We start from the raw sequence: 12,528 nt of genomic DNA, 5'->3' as shown, positions 1-12,528 counted from the left end.
TTTGGTGTGTTTACCAAGCTATAGATTGCTTGAAATGTTGAGCTCCTGCGTAATTGTTCTTTTTGCCTTGTCAAAATGTTTTAAAGGACAGTCAACAATCTAAGAGGTTGATTCACGTCAAAACAAGCTTTATTGAATTCTTAGGGTCAGGTTTGGGGGAAACAGAAAGATGAAGAACTCTAATCTAAGTCTCCTGGGGATCACTGCCTAGCTGGGGAGAAAGGAATGTGGTTTAGTGTAGATGGCCCAGTCTCTTGGGGTTCAAATACTGGTTCTGTCACTTCCTAGCTAAGTTCTTGCTCAAATTATGGAATCTCTCCATACCTCAGTTTTTCATCTGTGAAATGGGAATAATAATGATAGTACCTACCAAATAGGCATGTTTGATGATTAAATGAGTTAGTATATATAAACTTCATAGAACAATGCCTAGCACTCAAAAAAATATCAAAGTTTTCTTTCTTTCTTGTTTTATGTCTTCATAGATCTCTTGCGTAAGGTCTGGTTTTGATGTTTTCCCAATAATTCTCAGGTATATCTTGGGATCAGAAATCGGCATATTTGGTGATAGTCACACGCATCCCTCAAAAATCCCTTAGGAAGCAGCCACGTTGGTCATCCACAGACCATCTCTCAATACAGTAAGTTCTGTCCAGCCAGTTTATCCCACATTATTCTTTGGTTTAGTACCAGAAGAAGCAATATCCTTGTATCTACGGGTCAGATTGGATGAGAAATGATGACCCTTAAATACTTTAAAGCATTTATAAACACTGGACTCCCACTCAGGGCAGCCAAAGGCCACATATGAGAAGAGGCTGATAATTCCTGAGACTGGGAATCAAGGGATCAGCCATCCTCCTGTCCCACCCAAAAGTCACCACGGACATGCCCACATCCCATAGCTTGCTATGAGAACTACCTGTACTTCTTACATTGTTCTCTCTTTCTCTCCACAAGCAATGCGAGGCTGAATCCATGAACACTAAAGGCTTGTAGGAAGCAATTTCCCTATGTTTAATTTGCTTCATAGTAAGACAGTTCAGAAACGTTAGATGTCAGGGGCAATGCTAGCACCTGGGGTTCCCAACCCACCTTTACCTTGGAAGCCCTTATTGTAAAAAAGCATGAGATCTGGGGTTCAGAGCCTGAGACTTGAGTCCACAGTTTTCCACAAGGTGACCTCATCACTGGTCACTTTATCTTTCTCAACTTCAGTCTCTTCCTGTGAAAAAGAGGCTCTTGAAAATATATGCCGCCCACGATTACTAAGAGAATGGAGATAAAGTATGCGTGTTAGGTTAAAAAGTGTATTCATGTATTATTCACTAACTCAACAATTATAGTGTGGGACCAGGGTCTAGTGACGATGAGTAAGTTGGTCCCTGACCTCAAGAAGCACTCAGCCATGTGGGAAAACGTAGTAGCAAATGTGTAATGATACTACGATGTGACAAGTATGATGGTGATTATTTTATAGTACCTGCCAATACTCCAGTCTTTCCGTAGTTCCAAAGGAAATGATCTATTTTATTTTGACAGTTAGTTAATACATGTTTCGGTAGCTTCTGTTTTGTTTTAGAAGAGAAACACAGTTTGGGGTATATATACGTATATATCCGGAATATCCCTGTCCTTGCTAGCCATGAGGTTAGGAGGATTGGGCAATCCAATCAGGCTTCTTCCGTTCAGCGAAAGAATTTTGAATAACTGCTCGTGATCAAATTAGACAGATTTGTTTCCCACTAGTAAACAGTCACTAATAGTTATTGAGTGTATGCTGTGCATATTTTCTTTTGAAAAGCCATACAGCTTGGCATCAAGTGGGTTCCACCATCTACTAGCTGTGTAATTTGTGACAAGTTATTTAACCTGTGTGAGCCTCGGCATCTCCTCTTGAAATGGGGCAGAAAAAGTACCTACCTCATGGTGTCGACGTGAGGATTTAGTGAGATGGTGGGACACCAGGGGAAGTATTCAATAATGGCAGTTGTCACCTTTGGCTTCATGGGAAAGGCCTGGGCATGAGGGAGATTCTGTGCTGGAAAGATCTTTGTGATCACTGCAGGGCTCTTCAGGAGACGAGTGGTGTTAAATTTAAAGGAGGTTTTAGGTTCTCATGTCAGCACATAAGGCAAAAAAGGATGCAGTCAAGTTAGCCTTGAAAATGCCCTGCCCATAAAGTTGGGTATATATGGTACTGTGTATAAACCACTAAGGTTTGAAAACCACTGAGTCAGACCATAGGAGGGAATAAAAGGAATGTTTATCTACAGCTGCCTGAGGATTCAAATCATTCTGTCTCTAAGGAAGAGGGTCTCAACTGGGGGCAATTTTGCTCTCCCAGAGAACGTTTGGCAATGTCTAGAAGGCGTTTTTGGTTGTCATAACTAGGATGGGGTGTGCTATTGGCATCTAGTGGGTAGTGGCCAGGGATGCTGCTAAATGTCCTACAATGCACAGGACAATCTCCCAAAACAAAGAATTATCCAGCCTAAAATGCCAATAGTGCTGAGGTTGAGAAACCCTGCTGTAAGGTAACTATCAAATCCACATTTAGGAAGGAGAGATGAAGGAGTCTGCATGGATGGTTCTGCTTGTCAAGGCTGGAGGTTGAGGTGGGCTGGGGAGATGAATGAGATGCCATATGTAAGGGTCCTTAGTACGGGGCCTGGCGCAAAGTAGGAGCTGAATAAATATTTGCTGGGTTTATAGTTAAATCTTGCTTGATGGGTCCCATCACATACATTCAGTTTTTGAGATGTGGTGGAGACATACTGGGCCACCTGCTTCCTGTCTTCCCAAGCCGGCAGTTGCACGTTTGCCCCACTAATCAGTGATGGACCTCATGTGGGTATCTTCCATGAGGGCGAGGTTCTGAAGCCAGCACCAACTTCAGATGTGATTCTGCTATATCGTTATTACCTAAACTTTCTAATTTGGATTCAAAATTACTGATCTCTCAGCTCTCCGTGGAAAGCCTTCCCTCACAGCCACATGATTTTAAAAAGGAGCTCTCACGAATACAAACTCCATTTCCCCCCGAAACAGAATGGGTCTGAAATAGGAGTTCATGTGTCCAAAACAAAGCTGGAGGATGGTGGTTGGCACTCACAACCTAGGAAATTCTCAAGGACCACAAAGGCCAGAAAATTGCTTTTAAATGAAAGAGATATTTCCATTTCATTTTAGCCCCTAATGTATCACATAACTCTAATATCACTCCTTGTCCAACTGGAATACTTGAATCCAAATAATTCTTAAGTCATTTGGACTCCATTCAAATGTGAATTCATCTCTTTAATCACCCTTCCCCTTATTTTTGAAATAAAGACTAATATTGAAAGTTGTGTCTATTTGTGGATTCTTTTTTTTCACTCTTTTTTTATGGTCACTGTTGCTTTCTTCCCCATCATTACTTACTCATCAGTGTCTTGAAAATCCTAAACTTGTCTTTTTCCATTTTTTCATTTCCCTTCATTTAAATATTGTGGACAGCAAGCAGACTGAATAATGATGAATATGATTAATATTCAGACTTAATAAGTCTTATGAAAAGACCTTTTTATTCCAAGGAAGGAGGATGTGTTGTTTCGGCAGCATATGGTGTCACGGCGACAGAGTCGAATGTAGGGTAACCGGATGGGGGGAAACGGCATGTCCTGGCCATACTGACCCTGAGACGGGGGGTCACACATATGGTATCCTCTTCCAACATGTCCAGAGGAGGAAGGGAAATGTCCCCCAGAAGTGCGTTTCTATGTCACGTCTGTCTTGGGAGCTTTCTTGAATTGAAAGATTGTCTTGGTGTGTCTCTGTGACATGGAGTGAGACACATCATGCTCAGATGTGCAGCACCTTCTCCTTGATGTTCTCCTTTTCCTAAAACACCTATGATAGATAAGACCATATGAGTATCCAGAAATGGCAAATACTCAGCTATTTCACCACAACTCTCCACTCCTCTGCCTATGGCAGACATCACCAACCGATCATAGCACTGTTTTCCGAAAAACACACATACAGCTACTACCAGTTAATTGCAGAGTAAGCACACAAGATAAAGAAGATTTTCTGCCTCTACTAAGTAAAGAAGGATAATACTTAGAAGAGCACTGGAATGTCACCACCACCGTATCCTTTTCCAGAAACCTCTTCAGTGCTCCAAATCCCAGTTGCCCAAAGTTTGAAAGAGAAGAGGGAGAGGTCAGCTTTGCTTTCTACGTAGCAATTTGGTTTGAAAACTTGTCTCCAAGTCTCTGAGTGTGTAGAAACAAGCAAATTGAATGAATTCACTTTTTTTCTTAATAGAACCCCAGTCCATAGCTTTTGAGCAAGGTGCAGATTTATCTTTATTTATTTGCAATTTTCCTCTTGAAATCATATATTAACCCTCCCCCCTCCCAAACCCTACAACTACTGTTTTTTCCTCGAATTCATGGTGTTTTTAACTACAGGGATTTTTTTTTTTTCCAAATAAGTTCCTGATGTTACTTTATCCATGAGGCCTCAGTCTGAGATGGAGTTTTAGAATCAATCTAGAACAAAAATTAATTCTACCATTTTATAATTTGCCCAGTCAGATGCAAAAAGAAAAAAAGTATATGATTTTCAAGTACTTTCTACACTTGAGACTAAAAATGGCATTTTTTTTTTTCTTTAAGCAAATGCAACTCTCTGGGTACTTACTGTAAGAGGATTTTAGTCACTGGAGACTTTTAAAAAAAGATCTCAAGCGAGAAGCTTCATTTTTTTTTTTTCAAAAGGATATTTACTTTGGAAAATGCTACGTTTAGAAAAATTGTGCCTTGGATGACAACTGGCCCACTAAGTTTTACTGTTTTTTGAGGGGTAGAGAGGGGCGGAGGTTGGAGACTGTTTGAAGGCAGTTCTGTTCACCCACCAGCCAAGCAGGATTTGGGAGTTCATTTTCATTCATTTATTTTCTTTCATTCAGTCAGTCAGTCAGTCATCAAATGCATATTTAGGGTCCGCCATGTACAGAGCGCTGTGCTAGACAATGGGACCATAGCCATGGGCAAAACACTTTCCTTGACTTCCCACTGTTCTCAGCTGGGCATGCCAGAGGATGATGCCCTAATGTCCTAAGGCAGTAGTTCCTGTAGGGGCAATGTTGCCTCCCAGGGGACCTTGGGCAATTTCTGGAGATCTTTTTGGATGTCACAATTGGGGGATGGTGCTACCGGCATCTAGTGGGCAGAGGCCAGGGATGCTGCTAAACGTCCCACAATACACAGCCCCTCACCACAAAGAATTATCCAACCCTAGATGTCAACAGCATGGAGGTTGAAAAACCTTGCCTTAAGGCATACAAGATGTTTAAGGAACTAACTTCTAGTCAGTGCTTCTAGTTAAGCACCATCCTTAGGAGAACTGAGAAGATAGTAGCTCAACTCATTTTCTGGCAGGCTTTCTTCTCTCACTGAACTGTGATTGAGAGAGGTGGGTGCCATTGCTCTCAGGGTGTGGTCCATGGGCCAGCAGCATCAGTGTCACCCGGGACACTGTTAGAAACGCACACTCTCAGACCCCACCCCAGGTCAGCTGGATCAGAATCTGCACGTTAACACGATCTCAGGTGATTCGTGTGCACATTATAGTTTGAGAAGTTACAGCTCTAATCAAGCACGAAACAGAAGTTTTAAGTTACAATTTTGATAAATGCTAGTGCCATGGACTGAATGTTTGTGTCCTCCTCAAGTTCATATGCTGAAATCCTAACCCCCAATGTGAAGGTATCAGGAGGTGGGGTCTTTAGGAGGCAGTTAGGTCATGAAGGCAGAGTCCTTACGAATGGGATTAGTGCCCTTGCAAGAGAGACCTCAGAAAGCTCGCTCATGCCTTCCATCACGTGAGGACATGGCAAGAAGACAGCCATCTGTGAACCAGGAAGTGAGCCCTCACCAGACACTGACTCTGCCTTGATTTTGGATTTCCCAGCCTCCAGAACTGTGTGAAATAAATGTCTATTGTTTAAGACACCCAGTCTACGGCATTTTTGTTACAGTTGCCCAAATGGACTAAAGCAGCTACCAAGGAGCCCAGTCTGAGGGGTCAGGGAAGCCGTCCATGAAAAATCAGCCTGTGAATTGAGGGATAGATTAGGAATCAGCCAGGAGAGTAGGGTTCCTGGCAGGGGGAATATCACGTGCAAAGGCTCAGAGGCAGGAGAGAGCTTGGTCAATGGAGGATCTGAAAGAAGATGCTTTGTGTCTAGAGTCCTTTAGCATGGTGTCCTAAGTAGCTGAGCGAACTGGTCAGACCAGGGTTGGAATCCCATGAATGATAATTGTCCCAGGTGCCCCAAGTCTTCTGGGAGACAAAGCAAGAATGATCCTGCTGAGAACAAATGCTGCTCCCCAAGCCCTCTGACTTAAGGCTACAGAGCCATTATGTCGATATATCTCAGTACAGATTTTGTAGTTTATGACACATTCTGGCAACGTTTAGATGCAATTTCAATGAGCCAGAATGTAGTATTGTAAACCTAAAACTGGATATCCCTTGAAGCTGTTAGAATCTGGCAGGAGACCTGCTCCCAATTACAAGCACAGTTTCCAACTTCACTGTTCCGTCCTCTAAGCGTTGAAAACAAAATCAATTTTTAATGAGGGACTACTAAACACTTTGCATTCTATTAACGTCCCCTTTGGACTTCCAAGCCCCAGTATATCTTACAACCAAGAAATGAAATCACCCCTGCTAACCGATTTGCCAGGGCAAGCGGGTATCCTGGAGCTCTTGCTGCCAGTGCAAATATGGCGACAAATGGATGGGAACTAAAGCATTCTGTTCCCATCCCCCCTGATTCCCATCAGCACGTGGCCAGCCTCCCAGGGCTGGGTGGGAAATCGGGATCAAGAGAAGTTATTTCAATGCACACAGACAGTAAACCCTTGGCTGCTTTACTCCTCATCCCTAGCCTATTACTAATCTTACAAACCATCCATTATCCACTCGGTATCTGGCAAATGTGAACTTGGCCCCCGTCAAAGCCGAATGATGAGATCCAAGTTAGAAGAAGTGGGAGAAAGAAGAGAAAGTACAAAGATGAGCCAGACGGTTTTCCAACCTGTAAGGACATGTTGTATTTACCAGGCCGGCTACGAAAGCCAAGCTCTGTTCCCGTTGTTTGTCTTCTGCTCGGGGCCTGGGTTATGTTTGGTGCAAACAGGTCAGTGGCTCCCCCTCACTTCCATCTGATGATTGGCGTATGTTTAGAGCCGACGAGGGATGATCTTGTGCTCTGGAGGAAGTTGGCAAGAAAGTTTAATTCTATAAAAAGAAACGCGCGGTCAGGATACGGTTTTCTATTCTGAGTCAAGGCAGAGAAGGGAGTCAGAAATTCCAACCCAGAGGGTCAGGACGGGCTCCAGGACCTGTTGAATCACATCTGAAACATGTTCCCCATCCTCCTTTCCCCTCCCTGTTCTTACAACTGGCCAACTGGGATTACACAACTTGCACTAATTTTATTCCACATGTGGCTGTTTCTTATTAGGAGGCTGTATCTTATTTTTTCCTGTACCGTGTCATCTCTCCGGATTCAGGTGAGTAATTCCATTTCTTAACAGGGGGATTCTGTTCACACTCTTGGCTGGACTCAAAAAAAAATGTGCACTCAAACTTTTTCATAAGGTGAGAACATTTCTGTGTCTTTTAACCCTAGAATCTTTGTGGTAGAGCCTTTGTTTCCCCATTCTGAAGAGCTCAACCCTTCAACAGGAACCGATGGAAAAGTGAATATTTGAGTCAATTGGCAGAATGGTCTTGGTCACCCAATACCCAACAACTGTTCCTAAAGGGTTTTGTCCCCACCTCCACCCCCCAGCCCCCAACTGGAGTGGCGCATTTTCTTTTTAACTGAATTCACCAGATGTTTTGGCGGCGCATAAACCTGGCTTTCCTGTCTTCCAAGTAGATGAAATAGGATCCAAATCACAGCATGTCGCCTCAGCTTCTCCAACCCAGTACTTAATGGTTCTTGAGACTCATGTAAAGATCGAGTCCAGTTTTCTTTAGGCCTTGAGCCTATCGGATCCAGGTGTTGGCATTTTCTGGCCTTCGCCTTAGAAGGTTTCTAGGGAAACCCCAGATTCATGAGTATGAGTCGATTTCCCCCCCGTTACCTTTCTCTCTCACTTTAATGTTCCTGACCATGTATCAGAAACTGTAAAAGTACAGCCCCAAATCCCCCGAAGCGTGAGCGGCAGCAGTGGCACACACAGGATTCAGCCACATCTGGAGAAAAACTGCTCGCGATTCCCCTTCTGTCTTTGCAACTCCGGGCCCCCCTGAACCAAAGGGGAAATGGGACCCTTTCATCGGCCTCCAACCTCCCTCTGCCTCATGCCCTGTTTTGCTTAGAACAAGCCTCAGCATGCCATGCCACCTCGCCAGCCCTTTGCCAAAATCCACGAATGGCACAGAGAGCACATTAAACAGATGGAATGCAACATACATGTAAAGAAATAAGAGCTCTGCCAGGAAAGTTGGCAGCAGCGCTGGAATGCTTTAAACAGTGTGTGTGTGGGTAGAAAGAGTGAGCCCAGAGTCGGCGAGGCTGCCTCGTTCTCAAGAGCTGTTTCTTTTACAGCCATGACCTGTTTTGCCAGTCAAAATAAATACGGTGTTAAATGCCCCCTTTTACTGGCTCCCGATACCTTGGCAATGCAGTTTGAAATATGACCTGCTCTCACTGGAAAAATGGCCTTTTAACTGAGTGGAAAGGATGTGCCCCTTCTAGGCAGTAAGTAGGAGGGTCATGGATGGCGGGGCCTTCTGAACACAGACCTACTCAGGAAGCAGGAGCAGGAATGGCCGTGGAGTCAATATTGCTTGTTTAGAAGTCGCTGCCTTTAGAAGGTTCCTGGCAGACACAGGGCGACACTTTGGGAGCACAGGGCTGACTTTCAAGGCTTTGTGTCCCCTTTGATTTCAGCAGGAACAACAAAGCAGGAGGCCTGAGTGTGGGCACCTCACGAGGCACCTCGAGACAGCCAGGCCCTTCCTTCTGGCCATGTTAACCAGGAATGGCCACAGGGTCACCCCGCTCATGCCGTTTAGCTTTGTGCGCACCCCATAACCACATTAGCATCTTGCCTAGATGGAAGCTAGGTGGATTTCCCCCCAAGAGTCCTCATCCCATTTTCTGCATACTAGGCACATCAGATGTCTTTTCTGAATCATCCCATTACCTCATGAGATAAGGATATTGCTACTCCTATTTTATATATGAAGAAACTAAAGTTCAGAGAGGTTGAGTCACCTGTCCAAGATCGCACAGTGGTTAAAAGGGAAGCTGGAATTTGAACCCAAGTCTGTCTGTTCTCAATGATCAGGCTGTAAGGGCCCCATGCTGGCTTCTACTCTACCCAAACAGCTCAAGGCAGGAAACCTGCAGAATCACTCTTCTTCATCCTCAGAAACACCCTGCGAGGCAAAGTATTGCATTCCCCATTAAGGATGCCATAGGACGTGTTAGTTTTCTGGGAGGCTGTAACAGATGATCACAAACTGCGTGCTTAAAACAATAGAAGTATATTTGCTCGCAATTCTGGGGGGAGGCCAGAGATGAAGGTGTTGGCAGGGCCATGCTCCCTCTGAAGGCTCTAGGGGAGGATCCTTCCTTGTTTTTGAGTGGTTGCCGGCATTCTTTGGCTTGTGGCTCCATCACTCTCCAATCTCTGCCTCTGTCTTCACATGGCCTTCATATGTCTCCTCCCTTTCTCTTCTCTTCTAAGGACACTTGAATTGGACTTAGGGTCCCTTCTTATCCCAAGACGCTTAACTTAATTACATCTGCAAAGATCCTTTTTCCAATAAGATCACATTCCCAAGTTCCAGGGATTTGACTCTAAATCTTGGTAGGGGCATGAGGGGGCATTTTTCAGTCTACCACGTCGGGAGATGATGAGATGATTTATGCAGTGAGGGTCTTCCCGATTTTGCAGGTCTGCAGGGTATATTATAAAATTTTTAAGTATTTTTGCCATTCCATATCCATTTTTAAAAAAAGATTTATTTATTATTTATTTACTTTATTTTTGGCTGCATTGGGTCTTAGGTGTGGCACGTGGGATCTTTCTTTGTGGTGTGTGGGTTCTTACTTGGGGCGCGTGGACTCCTCTCTAGTTGTGGCGTGCAGGTTTTCTCTCTCTAGTTGTGGTGCGTAGGCTCCAGGGCACGTGGGCTCTCTAGTTGTGGCCTGCAGGTTCTAGAGCATGTGGGCTCTGTAGTGTGCGGCACGTGGGCTCTAGTTGAGGCGCACGAGCTTAGTAGTTGTGGCACGTGGACTTAGTTGCCCGGCAGCATGTGGGATCTTAGTTCCCTGACCAGGGATCGAACCCGCATCCCCTGCATTGTAAGGCAGATTCTTTAGCACTGGACTACCAGGGAAGATTGAAATATCCTCTTTTTTTTAAAACAATGAGTATAATAACAACCAACGCTTCATGGAATTTCACCAAGTTCTGCCACTTAGTGTCACTTAGTCCTCACAGAAACTCTGCCATATAGACATTGTTCTTTCCTTGCCGGACAGCATAGGAAAATAAAACTATGACAGGTTAAGAGCCTTGTCCAGTATCTCACAGCCAGGAACTGGTAAGGGTAGGATTGGAACTCCAATCTGATTCTGTAGTCTGAGTTCTCAGGCTGGATACAAAACTGCCTTTTCTTGGAAATTCAGGACTTGGTTGGGAGACCGTGGTTTGGAAGGAGGTGGAAGTATGGGGGCAATGGGACAATTTATGCCATGTTTAGCCAAGAATTATTCTTGGGCGGAATATCCATAAAGGCAGAAAAAAAGGCGTTTGATTGGGAAGGCAATCAGTGCGTTGGTTTCTCCCTTGATTTTTGTGATTGAGGACCACTGTCTTCTCTCTCTGGGCTGAAATTGGAGTCTTCCTGCAGAGAAGCAAGAAGGTGGAGGCCAACGAGAAAATGCCCATTTTTATTGTCTTCCAGATTTCTGTTCAGTGACGTCTGCCAATAGTTATATTCTTATTGCAGAGAAATTTTCACTTTGTTGTGCAGTCATCTGACGCAGGAGATGAGGTAGACCATGGAAGACAAAAGTCAGAGCTGCCTATTTGAGGATGGCTGCGAATGGCAGATGACTTCTTTTCCTGTCATCCGGTGACCACATCTACCGATTCAGGCTCCCTGGTGAACAAGATCCAACTTCTCTTTCAGTCAGAGCTGCTGATGGCTAAGTGTATTGTCTCCTTTGAGCTTCTCAACAACCCTGTGAAGCCAGTTCAATACTGACCTGGTCTGATGCTCAGGGAGGTCAAGTCTCTTGCCTGAACATGCCAACCGGCAAGTGCTAGGATCTCTCCAGGTTGCCTGAGTCCAGAGTCTGAGGTCTTAGCTGCTGCAATACCCCCTCACCAAACCCATGTACCAAGTCTCCCCACTGCCTCGATGAAAGGAACTATACATAAGGTAAAGCGAACATTCAATCATTCATTCGTTCACACATCCATTCACACGTGTGTATCTGTGTCTGCAACATGAGCCAGGAAAGCCAAAAGAAAACCCTTTCACTCATGTGTGCACCCCGGTCTCTGTGGGTCTGGCACCTTGCTGGACTATGGGAATAGGAAGACACCTGCTCAGCCTTAAAGAACTGGAGAAGACAGATGTCAGTTCATCTAGGACGGTGTGGTAGATGCTATTATGGAGATATGCAAGGAGAGATCAAGAGAGAAGATGGGGTCAGGGAAGGCTTCCTGGAGGAGAAGACCCTTAAGCTGAGATTTGAAGGAGGAGGAGGAACGTGTCAGCCAGAGAAGGAAGGGCTGGCCCGCATTTTAGGTGGTGGGTTGAGTATCGGGAGGCACATACGGCTCTGGCGATGCCAGGTCACGTGTTTGATCACCTCTGTGTTGATTGGTAAATAGTTAGTGCCTGCAGCCCACCGCGTGCCTCCCTCCCCACCCTCTCTCCCCGGGACTCCATCCGCTTCCCCGTGATGTGGAAATGGAAGGGTTAACACCCAGCACAGCGGGAAGCTCCAGGACTCCAGTCCAGCTCCTTAGTCCTTTCCAGGTAGTGCTGATGCCCTGCCGGTTATTAATATTTGATTTTTTACTCCTGGGCGGCCGGGAAGCAGTTGAGTAAGAAGGCATAGAGGTGGGGCACGCTGCAGCCAGCACAGCTGAAAAATAGGGAGCCACAGAAGTGCTGGAGGTTTATCCTGAGGTTAATGTGGAGCTATCAGGGCTGTGTAGGCTATTTCTTATTTGATGTGCAGTGATACTCAGTGTAACGCAGTCCTCTGAAGTCTAGTTTGATGAGTTTTGACAAGCGTTTACGCCCCGTGACCACCACCCCTACATCGATATAGAGCATTTCTGTTCCTCCAGAAGTTTCCCTCTGTCCCGTCCACAGGAGGACAGGGGAGCTCCATGATGACGCTCTGCATTTTTCAGGCTTGCATTTGGAAAATTCTTTTGCTCATTTCTTGAGCCCCTCTTGGATGCCGCACACTGTTCCAGCTGT

General features: G+C 45.0%; 1 protein-coding gene across 3 annotated transcripts in view; it reads left to right on the top strand.

Moving 5' to 3' along the window:
* The window catches only part of SPRING1 (SREBF pathway regulator in golgi 1), a 314,339-nt gene extending 302,870 nt beyond the window's left edge, over positions 1-11,469 (top strand). Inside the window, exons 7-8 of one of the 3 annotated variants that reach the window (XM_049697614.1) lie at positions 7,523-7,571; positions 10,990-11,469. In XM_049697614.1, coding sequence (XP_049553571.1) covers positions 7,523-7,571; positions 10,990-11,066 — 126 coding nt within the window. In that variant the 3' untranslated portion in view covers positions 11,067-11,469. The remainder of the gene's footprint in view (positions 1-7,522; positions 7,572-10,989) is intronic. The other 2 variants (XM_049697617.1, XM_049697616.1) reach the window with 2 other exon arrangements.
* Positions 11,470-12,528: the final 1,059 nt, after the last annotated feature.

This window comes from Orcinus orca, chromosome 15, assembly GCF_937001465.1.
Source record: "Orcinus orca chromosome 15, mOrcOrc1.1, whole genome shotgun sequence".
Lineage (NCBI taxonomy): Eukaryota > Metazoa > Chordata > Mammalia > Artiodactyla > Delphinidae > Orcinus > Orcinus orca.
This window is presented reverse-complemented; position numbering and strand designations above follow the sequence as displayed.